This window comes from Rhinopithecus roxellana, chromosome 21, assembly GCF_007565055.1.
Source record: "Rhinopithecus roxellana isolate Shanxi Qingling chromosome 21, ASM756505v1, whole genome shotgun sequence".
In the NCBI taxonomy this organism is placed as follows: domain Eukaryota; kingdom Metazoa; phylum Chordata; class Mammalia; order Primates; family Cercopithecidae; genus Rhinopithecus; species Rhinopithecus roxellana.
In genome coordinates this window covers 57,554,455-57,575,315 of record NC_044569.1, presented here as the reverse complement: position 1 = coordinate 57,575,315, position 20,861 = coordinate 57,554,455, and the positions used below count along the sequence as shown (strand labels likewise).

The following is a 20,861-nucleotide window of genomic DNA, read 5'->3' as shown; positions in this document are numbered from 1 at the left end:
CAGGTCTGTGCTGAGAGGAGTCAGGAGTGAGCTCCAGGGGCTGATCAGGCTCCCTGTGGTATAGACTATTAAGAGTTAAGGCTTTGCTTATCACAAGAGACAAGGAGTTGTGCAAATATACGGCTGCTTTTCTCTCCCTAAAGGTGCCTCGATGGGAAATTCATCAGAACCAAGGACATCAAAAGGTCCACTCACCCCAAAACACTCCTGCTCCTGGTGCCTCCCAGGCCTGTAAGGACCACATGAGAATGAGAGGTCTCCTGAAGGGCTCCTGGAATAGCAGTGGATTGTGTGCTTGTTAGTTGAGCTACATCTAACCTGCCAAAAGAACAAACTCTTAGCTCTCAGAGTTGAAATGAGCTTTTCAATATGAACAATAGTTTTAAAACCAGGCTACTATTTGTTGAGTTTCTTCTATGTGCCAGAGGCTTTCCATACATCATCTCTAATCCCCAGAATGCCCTGCAAACCAGGTAAGATCGTCCAGGTGTTACAGAGAGGCTGGCACTTGTCCAGGGTCACCTTGCTCAAAGTGGAGGAGCCAGTGGCTGCATCCAGGTCTCTGTGGCACTAGAGTCCAGCACTTTCTACCAGTCCACACTGGCTCTGGGCATGCTGAAGTATGAATGATATCTGTAAAGTACCTGCCAAGGTGCCTAGCACACAACAGCACACTCCACGTTATTTATATTTCTCCTTCCTCCCTGATTCCCCCTTGCACTTGCCACTTGTGCCCTCTGTGGAATGGGCTCTGAATTGACAGGTTTGAATAATGAATGTCTAACTTCAAAATATCCTCCTAACCAGCCTGGCGTCTTTGGGGCAGCTCAAATATACTCAGCATCTGGTTGGGGATCTGCTCTGAGAAGACCGGAAGTAGAAATAATAATAAGTTTGCTGTAAAAATCAGGTACAATCATATACGTAAGCCCTTAGCTCAGGGCATATAGTAAGCAACCACTCAGTGTTGTTTATTACTACAATTATTAAATATTAATACAATCTGGTATTAATACCACTGTAATATTAATATTACAATCCAGTGATGTGGTGGGCATTGATCATATGCCCCAAATATTTAAAACACCCTCCCCAAATTTTGCTGACTCTTCACATTGTAAATTCCATCTTCCCAACGTGGAATTATGATTTTCTCAGCCTTCTGTGGTGCAGATATGTACCTTAGATTTCCAGAACTGTCTGTTCCAGTGCAAGATTTTGATTCAGAAGTGAGCATCATAATGGAATGAGCTGGGGATAAGGAATTATTTTTGAGACATGAGTAGCAGAAGGGCAGGGAGGTGATGGTGGGCTGTGTTCTGCTCTTGGCAGAGGTGATGTGGCTCTGGGGTGGCTGGTAGCAGCAAACTTCCTCAGGTTCTGTGCTGTGATTCCAGGAGTTGCTTCTGGAAATGGGTAAAGGGCACGTGCCTCCAGCCTTTCCAAAACTTCTGTAAGCCTTCTACTATCCCTATTGCATCCTGCTTGCTTCACTTGGCTGGAGTAGATTCTGCTGTCTCTAAGAATCCAGATGCATTCTTGCCTTCTCTCTCCAGGAAGTGGATAGGGCTCCAATTGTACTGATGCCCTGAATAAGAAAGGTGTTGATAGTAAACAGAATAAGCTTCAAGGGATTGAGGAGAGAGAAATCAGAGCCCCTGACAAAGAAGGACCCCCTGCAAAGCTCTGCACACCCAGCCCTGGGACAGCTTATTCTGAGACTGAAATGTCAGTGTCCAGGAGGTCATGGGAGGTGAGAGCTGGCCACAGTCACCTTGTGTAGAGGGCAGAGAGGAAGCTGGGAGCTGGGTGCAGGCTCTGAAGAAGGTCATGTCTAGGAGGGTACCAGTGTGTTGTGCTGGAAAGATTACGGAATGGGCACCTGGAGGCTTTGGGCCGGGCTCTGGTGTTGATACTGTGCAGGGCCTGCCCCCTTGCCCTCAGCCTCCTCGTGTGCAAAATGAATGCATGGTTTAAGTGTGAAGTTTCGGTCTTGCAGCAGGACATATTGTGGGTCTCACCATGGCTCAGAAGCCTACAGGATGCAGCAGGGATTCCCAGAGTCCTTTGTGCTTGGGCCTCCCCAGCAAGGGCTGGCTTCTCCAGGCCCACACAGGATTCCGGTTTTTTTCTGAGCCTGCAATCTGTTTCCTCCTCTCCTCCTCCAGTGTACGAAGTGGTCACAGCCACGGGGGATGTTCGTGGTGCAGGGACGGATGCCAATGTCTTCATCACGCTTTTTGGAGAGAATGGGCTCTCTCCCAAGCTCCAGCTCACCAGCAAGTGAGTACGCACTTGGCCTTGGTGGGATCCTGGGCCATTAGTCTTGTCGATTAAGTTCTGGAACCCAAGGGTGGCCTGCTTCTCTGGGGAGAAGGCACATCTGACCACAGGTATACTGAGTGGTATGAAGCCTCTGCTAATGACAGACCGTGTACCAGCCGGGGATCTCCCGGTGGCCTCCTCTGCACCTCCCCCAGCTCCTCTCTTGATTTTGGTGAACAGTAATGCCTCCTATGGATCTCAGAATTGCCAAGAATCCATATTAGCTATCCCTTAGTTCCATGTGACTTTGGCCCAGTCTCTCTGCACCCAGGGCCTTGGTTTCCTCATATATCATCACACAGATATCAGGAAGACCATGTATGTGAGGGAGCTGTGAGTACAGACTACTGTGCACCGAGGTCTCACCAGGGACCAGTGTTGTGTTAAACCTGCCTGCCAGCCAATGCACCCCCAGCTCGCCGTAGGGATTGCTTGTGTGTGTGCTTGTGCGTGTGTATGCTTTGCGTGTTCTGTTTTATTATAACTAGTGAGAGTTAGGACCGTTGTCTCCTTCGGATCCTTTCCCCCACTGCACGCACGCATACACCAACGAACACGCAAAACCTGAGAACATGTTAGCAGATGAACGGGATTTCAGAGACCTATAGGGCCTCAGGAGTGGTCTGTTCAGCTGGCTTTCAAAAATGTGCTGAATGGAACAGAATTGATCAGCTGGTTCTGGGGCCATGAAACATTTGAAAACTGCGGCTGTATTCTAATCTGCTCGTGGGGAAACCGAAGCCTAGAAAGGCGTGAGTAGCTCAGAGTCATGGAGTTTTTCAATGGTGAAGCTGGTCCTTAAACCCCAAGTTTTTTTTTTTTTTTTTTTTTTTTTTGAGCTGGAGTCTCGCTCTGTCGCCCAGGCTGGAGTGCAGTGATGCAGTCTCGACTGACTGCAACCTCTGCCTCCCAAGTTCAAGCGATTCTCCTGACTCAACCTCCAGAGTAGCTGGGACTACAGGCGTGTGCCACCATAACTGGCTAATTTTTTGTATTTTTAGTAGAGATGGGGTTTCACCATGTTGGCAAGGCTGGTCTTGAACTCCTGGCTTTAAGTTATCTGCCCGTTTCAGCCTCCCGAAATGTTGGGATTACAGGTGTGAGCCACTGTGCCTGGCCTTCAAACCTCACATTCTTGATGTAGACAATTCCCTTGACCACATGGCCCTATGGTCCCAGGGGGTGTGAGGAAGACGCTCCTTAAGACATCCTGGTGCTCCAGATTGTGACTCTGGAGTAAATGGCCTGGCACTTCCAGGGCTGGCAGAGGAAACTGTAGAGGCCAGGAGACCCCTGCACCCTGTACCATGCAGGCTGGCCAGGCCCCATGTGACATGGGCTATAGTGTCCATGCTGCTGCATCAAGGCAGGTGTAACGTCCCATTTTATCCATTTCCGCAGAACAGGGTACCTGCCTTCTTGTACTGCTTACACTGCAGCTTGACTCGCTTGTGGAAGTCTTTCCGTCCGATGATGTGGGCACGGTAAAGAGAATACATGAAACCTCCATCCTCTTTGCCATGTGCTCCCAGGGTACACTGCTGTAGGGAGAAGCCACAAACACTAGGGAGTTGCCCAGTTGGTTTCTGAAGTTCCCAACTTTTCCTTTTAAAACCAAATGAATCCTTTTCTCCTTTGATGGTGGTCTTCACTGTCTTCCCTCCTTTCACACGTTCAGTATCCTCAGATTCTTCCCCTTTTTCATTTGCCAAAACGTCTTCTCAGGAAGGGCCCCTGAGCCACCCTTTATAATGTGGCATGGATTTCCACTGAACCTCCAGTCCCAGGAGTCTGGGTTCCAGCCTTCCCTCTCATGGGGCCTGTAGGGGGTCTAGGACATGAATGAGCTGGCAAGGCTGGGACCTCCTGGCTTTGCTGAGATCCCATGGGGCAGCCCGGGGGATGGGAATCAACCCTCCCCAATTACCCCAGGGGTTGGCCCCAGAGACTGGTGGTGGTCTCTGTCTGTATCTGGGCCATGTTCCAGGTCGGGCAGCAAGAGCATAGGTCTGGCCAAGGCCCCAATCCAGCTGGTCAGGAGTGCTCTAGAGCAGAGTGGGTGGTCTCAGTGACGGGAACACAGTTCGGAGTCCCAGCTGTGGGGCTGGAGAGGCTGGAGAGGAACTTCAAGGAGGGATGGAGGGAGCTGGAGGATGGGCCGGGGGAAGGTCTGCTCTGCGCTGCCAGCATCTCTCCCAGTTCTGTGTATATAGTCAGAGCTCAGCAAAGGCCAGTGGTATAAGTGTGGCTAGAGTGAGACTTTAAAGGGACAGACACTTAATCTGGGTCTTAAGTGGTGAAAATAACTCAGATGAGAGAGAGAGGAAGAAAGAGCGTCCTTTAGACTAAGGGAAACAGATTGCCAAAGTCTGGAGGCAGCAATGAGCCCTGAAGGCTGATAGGGGCAGAGGAGGCCTGTGACTGGGAATGTGGGACCATGTTGATGGGCAGGGAGGAGGCCTGTGACTGGGAATGTGGGACTATGTTATGGGCAGGGAGGGGGAAAGTCAGAAAGGTCTGGAAGGTCAGGCTGAAGAAGGCTTTGCTGGAAAGCTGACCAGTGGAGGTTCAACTTACTGTATCAACAGAGATCATCTGAGCATAGTGAGCAGGAGGAGTGGGGAAGGAGGAGGCCAGAGTCTGTCTATGACAAGAACTGAGAAAAGGCCTTCAAAGAGCATTGAAGACATGGTCCTTGCTATCTAAGATCTTTCCATTCAAGATGGAAACTGCAGGCTGGGGAGGGGCATTGCTTTCTGAGGAATTCCAGGCTGCCCTTGCAACCCAGAACATATGGCAGCTGAGGTTCCCTTGTTCCATGAGGTTTAGATGCAGTTAGCTCAGGCCATCAGCTGCCCCACCCCATCCTGGGATCTGGCTGAGAATGTCCACTTCCCACAGTCTCCTCGCACCTCACTGTCTGCTGCACTTCTGTCCTCTCCACACTGAGCTATCCAAACCCAAACCTACAGGGGCAGCTAGAACCAACTGCCTTTTCCTTGCACACCCATAATACACACACACATGCATATTTGCATGTAACGAACTTCACTGATAGGTCCTGGCACCAGAGAGAGTTCACATTGCAGCAATGCAAACAACTTAAAAAGGAATAATAGAGCCTCAGTCTTACAACTTGGCCATCCTCTTTCGTGGAGTTTCTCCTGACCTGTCCTTTGTGGCCTCTCGCCATGTCTCATCCCACCTCTCCCTCCTGTTTCTCCCACATTCTCTCTCTTCTTTCTCACCCTTCAATTCTTGTCATTCTTGTGCCTTTCCTTCTGTGCCTCAGGACTTCACTTTCACTCCCAAATGCTGTATTAGGATTTTTTTCCCCAGTACAAAATAACTCCTTCTCCAAGAGGAACTTAGTACCAGTGCTGATTGTTTTCACCCTTGTGGCCTGGCGTCTGCATTCCTTGGTATCCACTGGACTTAGATTCCTCCATTAGTGAACCTCTACCCTGACCCCACCCCAGTTAAGCACTCGCAGCAGTGGCTGCCAGAGGAAGGCCCCATCTTCTGGGTTTCCTCGCACCCTTCCCCATTAACCAGGGCCACCTCCAGCCCTGAGTCATGTGTTCGGAATATGGCAAAAGGATGGGATCTCATGTATCATCTGGAACATGGTTATTTGGTTGAAAATTCACCATCTGAGCATGTCAGAGAATGCCTGGCATTTTAGCCTGATGGCTCTGCCTGGCTGATGGCTAAAATGCCCCATGCAGCCTGTAAAGGATCTCCATGTGAGGGTTCCTGCTGAATGGCAGGGGCTGTGCACTGCCTTAGCCTTTATCTGAGAATTGACCAGTGGCATTGGTGAGGCTCCAGCCTTCCGTAAGGAAACAAGAAGATTTCTAAGATTTCCTTTGACCCAAAACCCTCTCTCCTTTGCTATTTCTTTCCTACTCCCAGTTTTCTGAAACCCACAGGCGTTTGCAATCCAGAAGTGAGGATTTCAGAAGCTAATCCTGAGTTGGGGGCTTATTTGGAATGATCCCAGCCCCGACCCTGAGTGAAGGGAATCAGAAGAGCCCTGTCACTGCCACTCTTTCCTCCTCCTCTTGTGACATGGAAAGCCTCCCCTTGTCTTCCAAAAAGAGACTGGTGTCCATCTCATAAGCACTGCGGAACCCAGAAATATTCCAGTGTAGTCCTGAGACAGCATGGAGCACTCCCTTTGCTCTTGCTCTGTCTATCCTGGTAGATCTTCTCCCTGGTGTCCCTGCTTTCATATATGCTCCTCCCCACCCCCCAGCAAGTGATATAAAGCGCCGCGCCATGGTGGATTATTTCACAAATGCTCTGGAACGTGTGTATTCATGTTCAGCCTGGTCGCTGGAAGGTAATGGAGGTAACTCACATTCTTGTTTTTTTTCTTTTTCTTTTTTAGAGACAGGGTCTCACTCTGTCACCCAGGCTAGAGTGCAGTGGCAAGATCATGGCTCGCTCACTGCAACCTCAAAATCCTGGGCTCAAGTGATTCTCCTGCCTCAGCCTCCAGAGTAGTTGAGACTACAGGTGCATGCCAGCAGGCCCAGCCAATTTTTAAATTTTTTTGTAGACATATCTCTTGCTACACTGGCCAGGCTGGTCTTCAACTCTCGGCCTCAAATGAGCCTCCTGCCTCGGCCTCTCAAGACACCGTGATTATAGGCATAAGCCATTGCACCCACCACGTTCTTAAATGATACCGTCATGGGTGCAGGGCCTTTCTGGAGCTTTCCTTTACTGAATGCAACTGTTGGAGCTTCTTTTCTGGAACTTTCATCAGTAGCACCTCAGAAAGCCAGCTGCTTTCCTTCCAAGTCACACCTTGTCTTTGGCTAATAATGGGATTACTTCCCCTCCTTTCTCCCTATTTACTGGCAATGGCTGTTTCTAAAATTTCAGGCACCATCAGAAGATGAAGCCCAGTAATTCCCAAACTGCTTCCAAAGAATTCAATCCAGGCAGTCTGCAGGCTGGGCTGGGGATTGGGGAGTTGCTGAAACATGGGATTGTGCTTTTTTCATAATTACAGAAACAATATGTGTTCCTTTTGGAAAGTTAAAAATGTATATAGACAAGAACAAGGAGTCAACACTTCATAATGGCCTCACCATCTAGACATGATTTTTTAAAAATAAATCTTCGCACTCCATTGTTTTTAAATGAAGATGGTATCCCGTTTGTATTGATTATTCTGTTTGTACATTCTGGTCTTAACCTACTTTTTCTTTTAAGCCTATGTTATAAACCTGTCTGTGTTTCATTAAGTATTTTTTTTTTACAATAGGATTTTTAGTGGTTGCAAAGCATTTCATTGTATAGCTTCCCAGGGTGACTGTTTCTTAGGGTGTTCATTTGATGGAGAGGCTCTTGTCTATTTATTCTAAAGTTCACTTGCCTTATCTTATATATTGGGAAAGAAAATACCTCTTATTCCTTTTTTTTTGTTTCCCATTCATATAATCCTGATGTGCAGAAACAATGTCCACACGTTCTCCAAGTCATTGACAGCTGCTGTGACTCTGAACCAAAGCGTGGGATGTGTTGTTATTCTCCTTTGAAAGTGAAATTCCCACTTCAGCCAGACCCTCACAATTGCTAGTTTGGTTTAGTTCCCTTTAAATGCTTGGTCTGGTAAGTTATTTTCCTGGGCAGGAGGATTTACTGGTGCTTCAAGGAGAAAACTTCGTATTTTCCTTGCTCTTAATCAAGAGTTAACAGTTGACATTCTCTGTCTTTATTTTGCCAGTGGTGGAGGCACCTTGCCCTGCCTCTTCCCTCCCTTCCTAAGGTACCTGCAGCAAGCCTGGGCGTCATCCCTTTCACTCCAGCAAACTCAGAAGGTTCTGTGCCTCTCTCCTCATCATCCTTTGCACCCAGGCTGCATACTGCAGGGGTCTCGTTTCCCTGCCAAGGCTGCCTCCATGTACATTGTTGTCTGGAGTTAAGGAAACTTCTCCCCAGGGCAGAATGTTCGATACCATGAGTCCATTCACAGAATCACTGCTTCTGGGTTCTGTAGAAACTTAAAAGCCTTCTATTACCAAGAGAGTCTGAGCCTGATGCCTTGGGGAGAAGGCCCTTCCCCTCCCACTTTTTTTAAAAGACGTCAATGGTGGATAAATCTTCTGTGATGGCACACATCTTCTGCGATTTTCCTTTCCCATGAGCTGCGTGCTGTTCCTGAGAGTCCTGGCTGAGAGCGCTGAGTGAGGCCTGCAGCTCTCAGCCCAGTGGGCTAAACTGGGGACAGCAGGAGCTGCTGGCAGGCCTGGGCTCAAATGACAGCGGCCCCGGCCCTGCACACAAGATGGAACAGCTGTTGGCATGAGCTCAGGGCTTCTGCTCCCAGAGGATTCTGTGGCGAGGCTGCTGCAGCCCTCCTGTGTCTACGCTCACTGTGCTTAGGATGCCCCTGAATCTGGACTTGCCTGGCTGCCTCATGGCTGATGTCTCAGGTGTACTTTCTTCTGTTCACACTGTTTGCAGGATGCCAGATATGCACTTCCCTCACTGCCCTACTTCCCTGGCTGCTGGTTTGGGGTTGAGTGTTTTCTTTCTTGTTGGAATGGCAGGACCATGGACTGCCACCCAAGGTCTGCATCTACTTGGGGCTGCTATTGCAACTTTTCCCAGCAAGAGCAAGGCCAGTGAGGGGGAGCGGCAAGAAGGCCCAAGAGCCCAAAGGCATTTATTCCTTCCTTCCTCCTCCATCCTCCTAACCCAGAGCAGCCAAAGGGCATGGGGTCATGACTGGGAGAGCCAGGTTCTGGTCCCAGTTCTGCTACCAACTAGCAGTTTGTAAAATGGGGCTGGTATGGCCTGTGTGCTTGTTTTAGTGACTCATAGCAAGGATCAAATGAGAACCTGGGTGTGAGGGCATGGAATGATGCTAGCAGTCCCTGCCCTCCCCCCGGAACGATGTCAGAAGGGAATCTTGGAATGGGATCTGGTTGCTTATAGCTCTCCCCAGGAGTGGGATGATGGAGGAAGAAGCGGAATGCCAGCCCTTGGCTCTCCTCCCAGGCCTGTGAGCCAACAGCTGATTTGCACTAACTGTGCACATGTTCATTGCAGGAGCGAGTCTGCCTTTGAGAAGGGCAACGTCGATGTGTTCCGGGTGAGAACCAACAATGTGGGCCTCATCTACAAAGTCAGGTGAGAAGCTGGCTCCTGACTAGGGTTGAGGGTGGAGATGAAAGTGAGGGATCAACTTCACTATTGATACTTTCTGGGTATTAATTACTTCCCAGCTGTTATTTGAGGGGCTACCGAAGGCCCAAATCTTTCCCTCCCATCCTGAACTTCCCCACTGGAGATTCATTTTTTTTTGGTTAAGACAATTCAAGACGAATTTTTACAGACTTGAAAATATGCTGTGAGAGACATTGTAGCGCAGTGATTAGGGGCAGAGACTGAGTCCAGAGTGCCTGGGTTCAAGTGTCTGTTCTGTTATTTACTAGCTGTGCCACTTTGGACAGGTTATCTCTCCAAACCTCAGTTTCTTCCTCTGTAGCAATGGTGCCTCATCTGTGATAACCCTAGGACTCAATGAGTTAGTGCTTGAAACAGTAACTGGCACACAGTAAACACTCAGCAAGTAGCAGAGATACCAAGTCCTGTTGCCTCATGTTTTTGGACAGAGAGAATCCCCAGTCTTGCTCTCTCTGGGGGGTTCTCGTGAAGGTATAAGGAGAGATAACTCTACTAGTCCAGTGGCAGAGGAAGAGCCTTCAATTGCCCCCCTTTCCCTTCATTGTCCCTGCCATCCACCCCCATTCAAGTTCATGCCCATTGTCAGGTGTTCATCTGTGGTCTGATTGCACTCAGACTAAGGCTGGACAGGGGTCAAATGCAGCCTCAGTTTAGTCCTGATTTTTTTTCCCTTCCATTAGAAAATACAGGATCATGAACTCTCTTTCCTGGGGAAATAAGGGGTACATGAATATCTTGGGTATCGGTTAAGTGCAGGGAAGGAGGTTACGAGCAGGGAAAGGGCTCTTGCAGGGGAGATTGGGAAGGGGGTATCATTGTGTGAGTAAAGGCAACCACTAGCTGAGGTCCTACTATGTGCTAGGCTTTATGCCAGACAGAGGCATACATCCTTCTAAGGGAGGGGCCTGGTATATCATGGGTTTTATTTGTCTGTTGGGGTTGTGTGCTGTATTGAGCTGTGGTTGTTCTGTTAACACCTGCAAGGATAAAGCCTCACAGGGATAAGATGTTTGATGCAAAGTGAGGTCCAGGGGTTAAGAAACTGGACCTTGGAGAGGAGATAGAGGGGGCTATGGGAAGTGTAAGAAGATTTTAGGGGACAGATTTTGAAGAGTCGGAATTTATGCTGCCCAGTGCAGCAGCCCCTGGCCACATGTGGCTATTACACTTGAAATGAGGCTAATCCAAATTGAGGTGTGCTGTCTGTAAAAAATACACATCAGATTTTTGAAGCCTTAGTACAAGAAAAAGAATGAAAAAATAGCTCATTAATACATTTTTACATAATTATATGTTGAGATGGTAAGTGGAATTAAATGAAACATATTATTAAAATTCTACCAGTTTCTTCGGATTTTTTTTACATGTGGCTATCAGGAAAATTTTAAAATTGCATCTGTGGCTCGCATGTGTGACTCATGTTATGTCTATGGCACCACCCTGGTCTAGATGGTCATAGGGGTCCTCTGGATTGTAGGACTAAGGGGAGTATCTGCTTGTTGTCCACGTCCGGGAGTCGTGATGAAAAGAGGGACACACTTAATCATCTCACAGCAATGGGAGGGGCAGTTGAGCCCCAGGGTATGAACTGTGTCCTGTAAATCAGGTGGTCTAGTTGGCTTCTGCCTTCTGGGTATTCCGTTATCATCTTTTCCCTTTACTGTCCTGTTTGACCTTGACTCAGCTGGATGTCAAGAAGTGTTGTGTGTATACATGCTTGGGCCAGAGTGGGAGAGGCTCACTGCTTCCAAAGGCCAGGGAAAGGAAATGGCACTGAATAGCCAGGACCTCAAAGGGGAAGATCAAGATGATCCCACGGCAAACCTTAGGGATCTTGGATTTTCTGTGAAAGGCGATAGTTAATATTTCCTTTCATGCAACATAACAATGTAACATTCAGTAATGTGCACATCCACCTTGCAAGGTATCCCCATTGTATAGATGAGGAAACCGAGGTTCAAGAGATAAAGTAACAACAACAACAGAATAATTGGACCTCTCTTTGGAGTAAACATCTGGGTATTCCAGTATGGAAGGGGTGCTGTTTCAGTTCTGCCAGTGATGGTGTGGGCCTTGGCTTCTGCCTCAGGATTGAGCATGACAACACGGGCTTGAATGCCAGCTGGTACCTGGACAATGTGATCGTGACCGACATGAAGAGGCCTCATCTCCGTTACTACTTCAACTGCAACAACTGGCTGAGCAAGGTGGAAGGTGACCGCCAGTGGTGCCGTGACCTGCTGGCCAGCTTCAACCCTATGGACATGCCAAGAGGTCAGTGCCTAGGCTGGCCTGCCTGCCATCCCTCCCTGCCTGGGCTGGGCTCACCCAGGAAAGAATCATGCCTGTCTTGCTCTGGGCAGTCTCACCTACCTTATCTTGGCATCCTCCAGGGCCTTCCTGTTGGTTAGGGCCAAGGGGAAGCCCCATATCTTCCTTCGGCCTTCCTGTGGGCAAACTTTTATGCTCTAGGGGTTCAAGGAGGTGGGAAATACAAGAGGACTTGGAAGTGTGATGGAAGGATGGGCGCAGCCCTGAGCATATCCTGTGTTCTCAATGATTCTTGTTGATGGGGTGTCTATTAGAAGTCACCTTTGAGATCAAAGCAGCCTTCCCCATTTTCCTATCTTTTTTCTTTTCTTATGATGCCCAAGGCAGGTGAGTTACAGCCAAGGCATGGTGGGTAGGAATCAGAGCTTGCAGCTGCCAGAGCTCGTCATGCTGCCTTCTGACTCCTCCTGATTTTATGAGAAGTGAAACAATTTATTTCAAGTGACATCTCTGGACAAAGGCCTTAAATTCAATCATTTTAATTTTATAGGAATAATGGGAGGCAGATACCTTTGTCCCCCAAAGTTCTGGCCTCATCTCACCCCATCGCAGAACATATTTGCTTTTCCAAAAAGGGGGGCATTGCATTGCAGGCACCATCACCAGAATACCCTGCTTTCATAGAGTCATGGACCTTGAAAGGAGAAGGGACTTGGGAGCCAGGAGATGAGAAGTGGCTTCCCACAGTCACTCAGTTGAACAAAAGAAGGCCAACACACTTGTTGGAGTCTGCCTTCCAGCATGTACTCCAGGCTCCACCCTCTGTCCATTGTCTTGATGGGTTTTAGCTCTCAATTTTTGTATCTTCAATTTTCTACCTCCCAGCTCAACTTGACACTTGACTTGTTCCTCTGTGATTCCTATCATCATGACTTGCAACTTCATTGATTCTTTTTTATTTTTGTTTTATTTGTTTATTTATGTATTTTTGAGATGGAGTTTCACTCTTGTTGCCCAGGCTGAAGTGAAATGGCACGATCTTGGCTCACTGTAATCTCTGCCTCCCGGGTTCAAGCGATTCTTCTGCCTCAGTCTCCTGAGTAGCTGGGATTACAGGCGCCCACCACCATACCCGACTAATTTTTTGTATTTTCAGTAGAGACAGAGTTTCACCATGTTGGCCAGGCTGGTCTCGAACTCCTGACCTCAGGTGATCCACCCATCTCCCCCTCCCAAATTGTTGGGATTACAGGCGTGAGCCACTGCACCCGGCCATTAATTCTTTTTAAAACATGTTATTGATCTTTCTCGGATTATAGAAACAAAATTTGATTATTGCAGAAAATTTAGAAAATAGAGATATGCAAACATAAAGAATACTTGTAATTCCATTACTTGAAAAAACAACACTGGTGATGTTTTTGTGTCTTCATTTCTAGTCTTTTCTATGCATACATAGTTTAAATGAATGGGCTGGTGCAACACCCCCTGTTTCACAGCATGACTACTTCTGTGCCATTAAACATTGCTCAACACCCCTCCTTGGAATGAGTCTGTGGTGCCCTGGAGCATGGAGATACCATCATTTATTCACCAGATCCCTTATCATTGGACATTTGTATTGTGTTCCCCCTCTAAACAATTTTTGCTATTATAACAATACTATTGTAAATACTGCACCTAAATCTTTGCACAGGTTTGTGATTCTTCAAGATAAATTCCTAAGTGGAAAGTCTAAGTCAAGTGGAATGTACATGCTTAAAGTTTTTGAGGGACATTTCTGAATTGCTCTAGATAGGGTGTATCTGTGCACAGTATTACCAGCTGTGTAAGGGTGCCCATGTCCCTCACCCTTGCCAACATTTGGTTGTATTGTTTGATTTTCCAGTTGGATAATTAAAGGGGATTTTTGATGTTCTTTCTTTGATTACTGGTGAGGTTGAACATTTTTCATATATATATATGTATTTTTTTTATTATACTTTAAGTTCTAGGGTACATATGCATAACGTGCAGGTTTGTTACATATGTATACTTGTGCCATGTTGGTGTGCTGCACCCATCAACTTGTCAGCACCCATCAATTTGTCATTTATATCAAGTATAACTCCCAATGCAATCCCTCCCCCCTCCCCCCTCCCCATGATAGGCCCAGATGTGTGATGTTCCCCTTCCTGAGTCCAAGTGATCTCATTGTTCAGTTCCCACCTATGAGTGAGAACATGTGGTGTTTGGTTTTCTGTTCTTGTGATAGTTTGCTAAGAATGATGGTTTCCAGCTGCATCCATGTCCCTACAAAGGGCGCAAACTCATCCTTTTTAATGGCTGCATAATATTCCATGGTGTATACGTGCCACATTTTCTTAATCCAGTCTGTCACAGATGGACATTTGGGTTGATTCCAAGTCTTTGCTATTGTGAATAGTGCCGCAATAAACATACGTGTGCATGTGTCTTTATAGCAGCATGATTTATAATCCTTTGGGTATATACCCAGTAGTGGGATGGCTGGGTCATGTGGTACATCTAGTTCTAGATCCTTGAGGAATTGCCATACTGTTTTCCATAATGGTTGAACTAGTTTACAATCCCACCAACAGTGTAAAAGTGTTCCTATTTCTCCACATCCTCTCCAGCACCTGTTGTTTCCTGACTTTTTAATGATTGCCATTCTAACTGGTGTAAGATGGTATCTCACTGTGGTTTTGATTTGCATTTCTCTGATGGCGAGTGATGATGAGCATTTTTTCATGTGTCTGTTGGCTGTATGAATGTCTTCTTTTGAGAAATGTCTGTTCATATCCTTTCCCCACTTTTTGATGGGGTTGTTTGTTTTTTTCTTGTATATTTGTTTGAGTTCTTTGTAGGTTCTGGATATTAGCCCTTTGTCAGATGAGTAGATTGCAAAAATTTTCTCCCATTCTGTAGGTTGCCTGTTCACTCTGATGGTAGTTTCTTTTGCTGTGCAGAAGCTCTTTAGCTTAATGAGATCTCGTTTGTCAATTCTGGCTTTTGCTGCCATTGCTTTTGGTGTTTTAGACATGAAGTCCTTGCCCATGCCTATGTCCTGAATGGTACTACCTAGGTTTTCTTCTAGGGTTTTTATGGTATTAGGTCTAACATTTAAGTCTCTAATCCATCTTGAATTAATTTTCGTATAAGGAGTAAGGAAAGGATCCAGTTTCAGCTTTCTACTTATGGCTAGCCAATTTTCCCAGCACCATTTATTAAATAGGGAATCCTTTCCCCATTTCTTGTTTCTCTCAGGTTTGTCAAAGATCAGATGGCTGTAGATGTATGGTATTATTTCTGAGGACTCTGTTCTGTTCCATTGGTCTATATCTCTGTTTTGATACCAGTACCATGCTGTTTTGGTTACTGTAGCCTTGTAGTATAGTTTGAAGTCAGGTAGCATGATGCCTCCAGCTTTGTTCTTTTGACTTAGGATTGTCTTGGCAATGCGGGCTCTTTTTTGGTTCCATATGAACTTTCAAGCAGTTTTTTCCAATTCTGTGAAGAAACTCATTGGTAGCTTGATGGGGATGGCATTGAATCTATAAATAACCTTGGGCAGTATGGCCATTTTCATGATATTGATTCTTCCTGTCCATGAGCATGGTATGTTCTTCCATTTGTTTGTGTCCTCTTTGATTTCACTGAGCAGTGGTTTGTAGTTCTCCTTGAAGAGGTCCTTTACATCCCTTGTAAGTTGGATTCCTAGGTATTTTATTCTCTTTGAAGCAATTGTGAATGGAAGTTCATTCATGATTTGGCTCTCTGTTTGTCTGTTACTGGTGTATAAGAATGCTTGTGATTTTTGCACACTAATTTTGTATCCTGAGACTTTGCTGAAGTTGCTTATCAGCTTAAGGAGATTTTGGGCTGAGACAATGGGGTTTTCTAAATATACAATCATGTCATCTGCAAACAGGGACAATTTGACTTCTTCTTTTCCTAACTGGATACCCTTGATTTCTTTCTCTTGCCTGATTGCCCTAGCCAGAACTTCCAACACTATTTTGAATAGGAGTGGTAAGAGAGGGCATCCCTGTCTGGTGCCAGTTTTCAAAGGGAATTTTTCCAGTTTTTGCCCATTCAGTATGATATTAGCTGTGGGTTTGTCATAAATAGCTCTTATTATTTTGAGGTACGTTCCATCAATACCGAATTTATTGAGCGTTTTTAGCATGAAGGGCTGTTGAATTTTGTCAAAAGCCTTTTCTGCATCTATTGAGACTAATCATGTGGTTTTTGTCTTTGGTTCTGTTTATATGCTGGATTACGTTTATTGATTTGCAAATGTTGAACCAGCCTTGCATCCCAGGGATGAAGCCCACTTGATCATGGTGGATAAGCTTTTTGATGTGCTGCTGAATCCGGTTTGCCAGTATTTTATTAAGGATTTTTGCATCGATGTTCATCAGGGATATTGGTCTAAAATTCTCTTTTTTTGTTGTGTCTCTGCCAGGCTTTGGTATCAGGATGATGTTGGCCTCATAAAATGAGTTAGGGAGGATTCCCTCTTTTTCTATTGATTGGAATAGTTTCAGAAGGAATGGTACCAGCTCCTCCTTGTACCTCTGGTAGAATTCAGCTGTGAATCCATCTGGTCCTGGACTTTTTTTGGTTGGTAGGCTATTAATTATTGCCTCAATTTCATAGCCTGCTATTGGTCTATTCAGGGATTCAACTTCTTCCTGGTTTAGTCTTGGAAGGGTGTAAGTGTCCAGGAAATTATCCATTTCTTCTAGATTTTCTAGTTGATTTGCGTAGAGGTGTTTATAGTATTCTCTGATGGTAGTTTGTATTTCTGTGGGGTCGGTGGTGATATCACCTTTATCATTTTTTATTGCGTCTATTTGATTCCTCTCTCTTTTCTTCTTTATTAGTCTTGCTAGTGGTCTGTCAATTTTGTTGATTTTTTCTAAAAACCAACTCCTGGATTCATTGATTTTTTTGAAGGGATTTTGTGTCTCTGTCTCCTTCAGTTCTTCTCTGATCTTAGTTATTTCTTGCCTTCTGCTAGCTTTTGAATGTGTTTGCTCTTGCTGCTCCAGTTCTTTTAATTGTGATGTTAGAGTGTCAATTTTAGATCTTTCCTGCTTTCTCTTGTGGGCATTTAGTGCTATAAATTTCCCTCTACACACTGCTTTAAATGTGTCCCAGAGATTCTGGTATGTTGTATCTTTGTTCTCATTGGTTTCAAAGCATTTTTCATATATTTATTGGCAATGTGTGTGTGTGTGTGTGTGTGTGAGAGAGAGAGAGAGAGAGAGAGAGAGAGAGAAAGAAAGAATTTTTGCCTGGGCCCTTCACCTGTTTTTTCAATTGGGGTGAATTTCATAGATTCTCCCATAAACATTAAGCATCTTTAATTCTTTATCCAACCTCTACTAGGATCAATCTTTAGCACACGGTCAAACTTGCCACTTTTCACCTCATCTGACCTGCTTTGGTCACTCAAAAATCCCGGGTTCCACTGTCAGGAGAAGAGCTTCTGAAAAGTCATCATGAGAAACAATTCAGGTAGCTCAGTGGTTCTTCAGGGTTCCATAAGAATTCTCAGGGTAGACACCCCCTGACCCAGTCTTTGTATGAGGCTTCCTGGGCCCCCAGCCCCTTCATGGGCTGGAGGGCATTAGGTTTTTAGTATTTCCAGGCTGGATTCCACAGAATGGAATGAAAAAGGGGATCTTCAAATATTCCAGTGGTTTTTTTCTGTTTGTTTTCTGTTTCTGTTTTGAGGCAGAGTTTCCCTCTTGTTGCCCAGGCTGGAGTGCAATGGCAAGATCTCAGCCCACTTCACCCTCCACCTCTCGGGTTCAAGCAATTCTCCTGCCTCAGCCTCCTGAGTAGCTGGGATTACAGGTGTGCACCACCACGCCCAGCTAATTTTTGTATTTTTAGTAGAGATGGATTTCTTCATGTTGGCCAGGCTAGTCTGGAACTCCCAACCTCAGGTGATTCGCCCGCCTCAGCCTCCCAAAGTGCTGGGATTACAGGTGTGAACCACTGCACTTGACCTTCAAATATTCCAATGACTGCATTGGTAAAGAAAAAGTTAAATTTCTTTGCTTTTCACCTGAAATTGTGTCAACTTGGTATTTGGCTGCTACTTCGATGATAAAAATGGGGTCTATTATTTCATCCATGAAGTTTGGTAGGTAAAATATTTCAAAACATGCAATATGGACAGTAATAGGAGGAGAGAGGAAAGGGGGGCATGTTCAGTGTATTTATACCACCAGCCCCCAAAGTGGGACAGACTGTTAGAGAACCTGGTCCTCTTTCCACCCTCAAGGGTCAGTTCCCAAAGTTCTGGCTGGTAATCACTGGAACCTTCTCTCATTCCTGCTTTTCAGGGAAGGGAGGTGTTCTAGGTTGACCAACTGACCCTTTGACAGAGGTGATCAGCGGATCATCGTCGAGTGGAGGGAACTGGACCTTGATCAGGTTTCCAGGTGTTCCTCTAATGGGAATCTTGCATTTCATGTGTCAAGACACAGGCATGAGGGAGCCTGCCCTATTTGTATGCACAGAGGGTGAGCTCTGGGGCACCAGGACTGTTGCACAGTACGGTGCCTGACATTCGCTGGAGATGACTGTTTCTTCTCTGGGCTCTTCTTTAAATGCACTTCCTGGGGAAGTACCCAACCTCTAACCCCTTAAAAGGAATGGTATCTTTAGAACTGCCCTCTTCTTAATGGAGTCCATTGGGTAGAAGGTAGAGATGAGGGAAAACAGACAGGAGGTTTCAAAGGAAGGAGGCAGAAGCTGACCAGCCTCACAGTTTTGTGGATAGAAGATCCTAGAACCAAGTTCAGTTTCTTAGTTCTTCTCAATTTGTTGGTAAAAATCACTACATCTGGTACCTTAAAGAAACAAAGCAGGACCAACCAAATGACTGTGGCTTTTGGTTTTCTGTGTCTGATCTCCAAGACTCGGGGATCTGTTGCTGAGGTCAGAAGAGGCAGGTTGTTTGTGCTCCCTCAATCCATCTGGGGGGTTCTGAAACTCCAGTAACTCACATTCCATCTTCAAGAGTTTTGCCTGATTCAAGTACTGCTTGCATTATTAATTACTACTACTTCTTTAAGTCACTTTTTATAACTTACATTAACTTACAAATTTACTAATAAAGTTGATATTACTATCATAAAAAGCTGTTATCATTTGCTATAAATGTCAGGCATACAGTAGTACATATTAACATAAATTTATAACATTAGATAAATCATATACCATTGCTAGCATCTTATGTCCCACCAGTGGTATGCAGATTGTACCTTGGTAAAGAATACCAGCCTTGATCTGAGAGGAATGGGAGGCAGGGTGTTGATTACAGAGATGAGTGCACAGAGGCCCAGGGACGTGGGGATCCATCCAAGGTCAAATGGCCAATTGCTGATGGAGCTAGGACTAGACTGTGGGTCTCCCTATTCTCAGTTCAATTGCTTTCCACCTGCCCCTTCAGTAGGGCATGACCAAGGGCAATTAGCCTGGCACCTAAGAGGTCAGAGCCTGTGATTGTGGGGATTGTGAGCATTAGTTAGGCCAACCTCCTGCTGTCACAAGAACCCCTTCTACATCACCCCCACCAATTGCTTCTCCAGCTTTGGTTTGAGTCCAGCCTTCCTGGAATTAAACCCCTTAGTCTCCCTGAGGCTTCTGCTTGTCTGTTCCAGTGTTTCCGACACAACACAGTGTCTATCTAGGTGTCAGCCCTTCAGCTGCCAGAAGACAGGGTTCTGTCCTCTCAGGAATGCAACCCCAGGATCCTTGACCTCTCTTTTTGTAGTCCCTTCCCAAGGAGGTACCTACTAGTCTAGAACCCTGTGTTCCAGACAGGGGACCATTAGCACAGAGGAAGGGGCCTCCCTGACTCTGTTATCCTGCTGCTTTTTAAAAAAAAAAGTTGTGGTAAAATATGCATAACATAAAATTTGCCACCTTCACCATTTTTAAATGGACAGTTCAGTGGCATTAAGCACATTCACATTGTTGTGCAACTGTCACCATCCATCTCTAAAACTTTCTCATCTTGTCACCCTGAAACTCTGTGCCCATTGAACACTAACTCTCCATTGTTCCCCACCCCTGAGATCCTGGTAAACTCTATTCTAGTTTCTGTCTCTGTAAATTTGGCTAATCCAGGAATCTTATACATGGTGAGTCTAGTCCAGAATGCTTGGGACCAGAAGTGTTTTGGATTTGGGATTTTTTTTTCTCCAGATTTTGGAATACTTGCATATGCCTACTGAGATATTTTGGGGATGGAAGCCAAGTCTATCCATGAAATTCATTTGTTTCATATATACCTTATACATGTAGCCTGAAGGTAATTTTATACAACATTTCTGAAAATTTTGTGCTGGAAGCAAAGTTTTACAGCATTTCATCTGTGACCTGTCACATGAGATCAGGCGGTGTAATTTTCCATTCATGGCATTGTGTCAGTATTCAAAAAGTGTTGGATTTTGGAGCATTTCAGATTTTGGATTTCTGTGTTAGGGATACCCTAACTGTATAAGTGGAATCATACAATATTTGTCCTTTTGCATCTAGCTCATTTCACTTAGCATAATGTCTTCAGATTTCATCCATGCTATAGCACGTGTCAGAACTTCCTTCCTTTTTAAGGCTGAGTAGTATCCCATTGTATGGGTACACCACAACTTATTTGATCCATTCTGTTGATAGACATTGGACTGTTTCCACCTTTAAGCTATTGTGATTAATGCTGCTATGAACATGGGTGTACAAATATTTGTTCGAGTCCCTGTTTTTGATTCTTTTGGGCATATACACACAGATTTGCTGGGTCATATATGTAATTTTGAGTAACCACCATACTGTTTTCTACAGTGGTTGTACCATTTTACATTCCTACCAGCAATGCACAGAGTTCTAATTTCTCCAGATCCTGACCAATACTCGCTATTTTCTGTTTTTTGTTTTTTTTTAAAAAAAACAATAGACCTCCTAATGAGTGTGAAATTATATCCCTAATGATTAGTGATGTTGAGCATCTCTTCATGTGCTTATTGGTTATTTGCATA

The 20,861-nt window shown here is 45.5% G+C and overlaps 1 protein-coding gene across 1 annotated transcript in view; it reads left to right on the top strand.

Moving 5' to 3' along the window:
- The window catches only part of LOXHD1 (lipoxygenase homology domains 1), a 192,248-nt gene that overhangs the window by 6,300 nt on the left and 165,087 nt on the right, over nucleotides 1-20,861 (top strand). Inside the window, exons 2-4 of the mRNA XM_010386815.2 lie at nucleotides 2,169-2,283; nucleotides 9,394-9,474; nucleotides 11,621-11,805. Of these exons, the coding sequence (XP_010385117.1) occupies nucleotides 2,169-2,283; nucleotides 9,394-9,474; nucleotides 11,621-11,805 (381 nt within the window). The remainder of the gene's footprint in view (nucleotides 1-2,168; nucleotides 2,284-9,393; nucleotides 9,475-11,620; nucleotides 11,806-20,861) is intronic.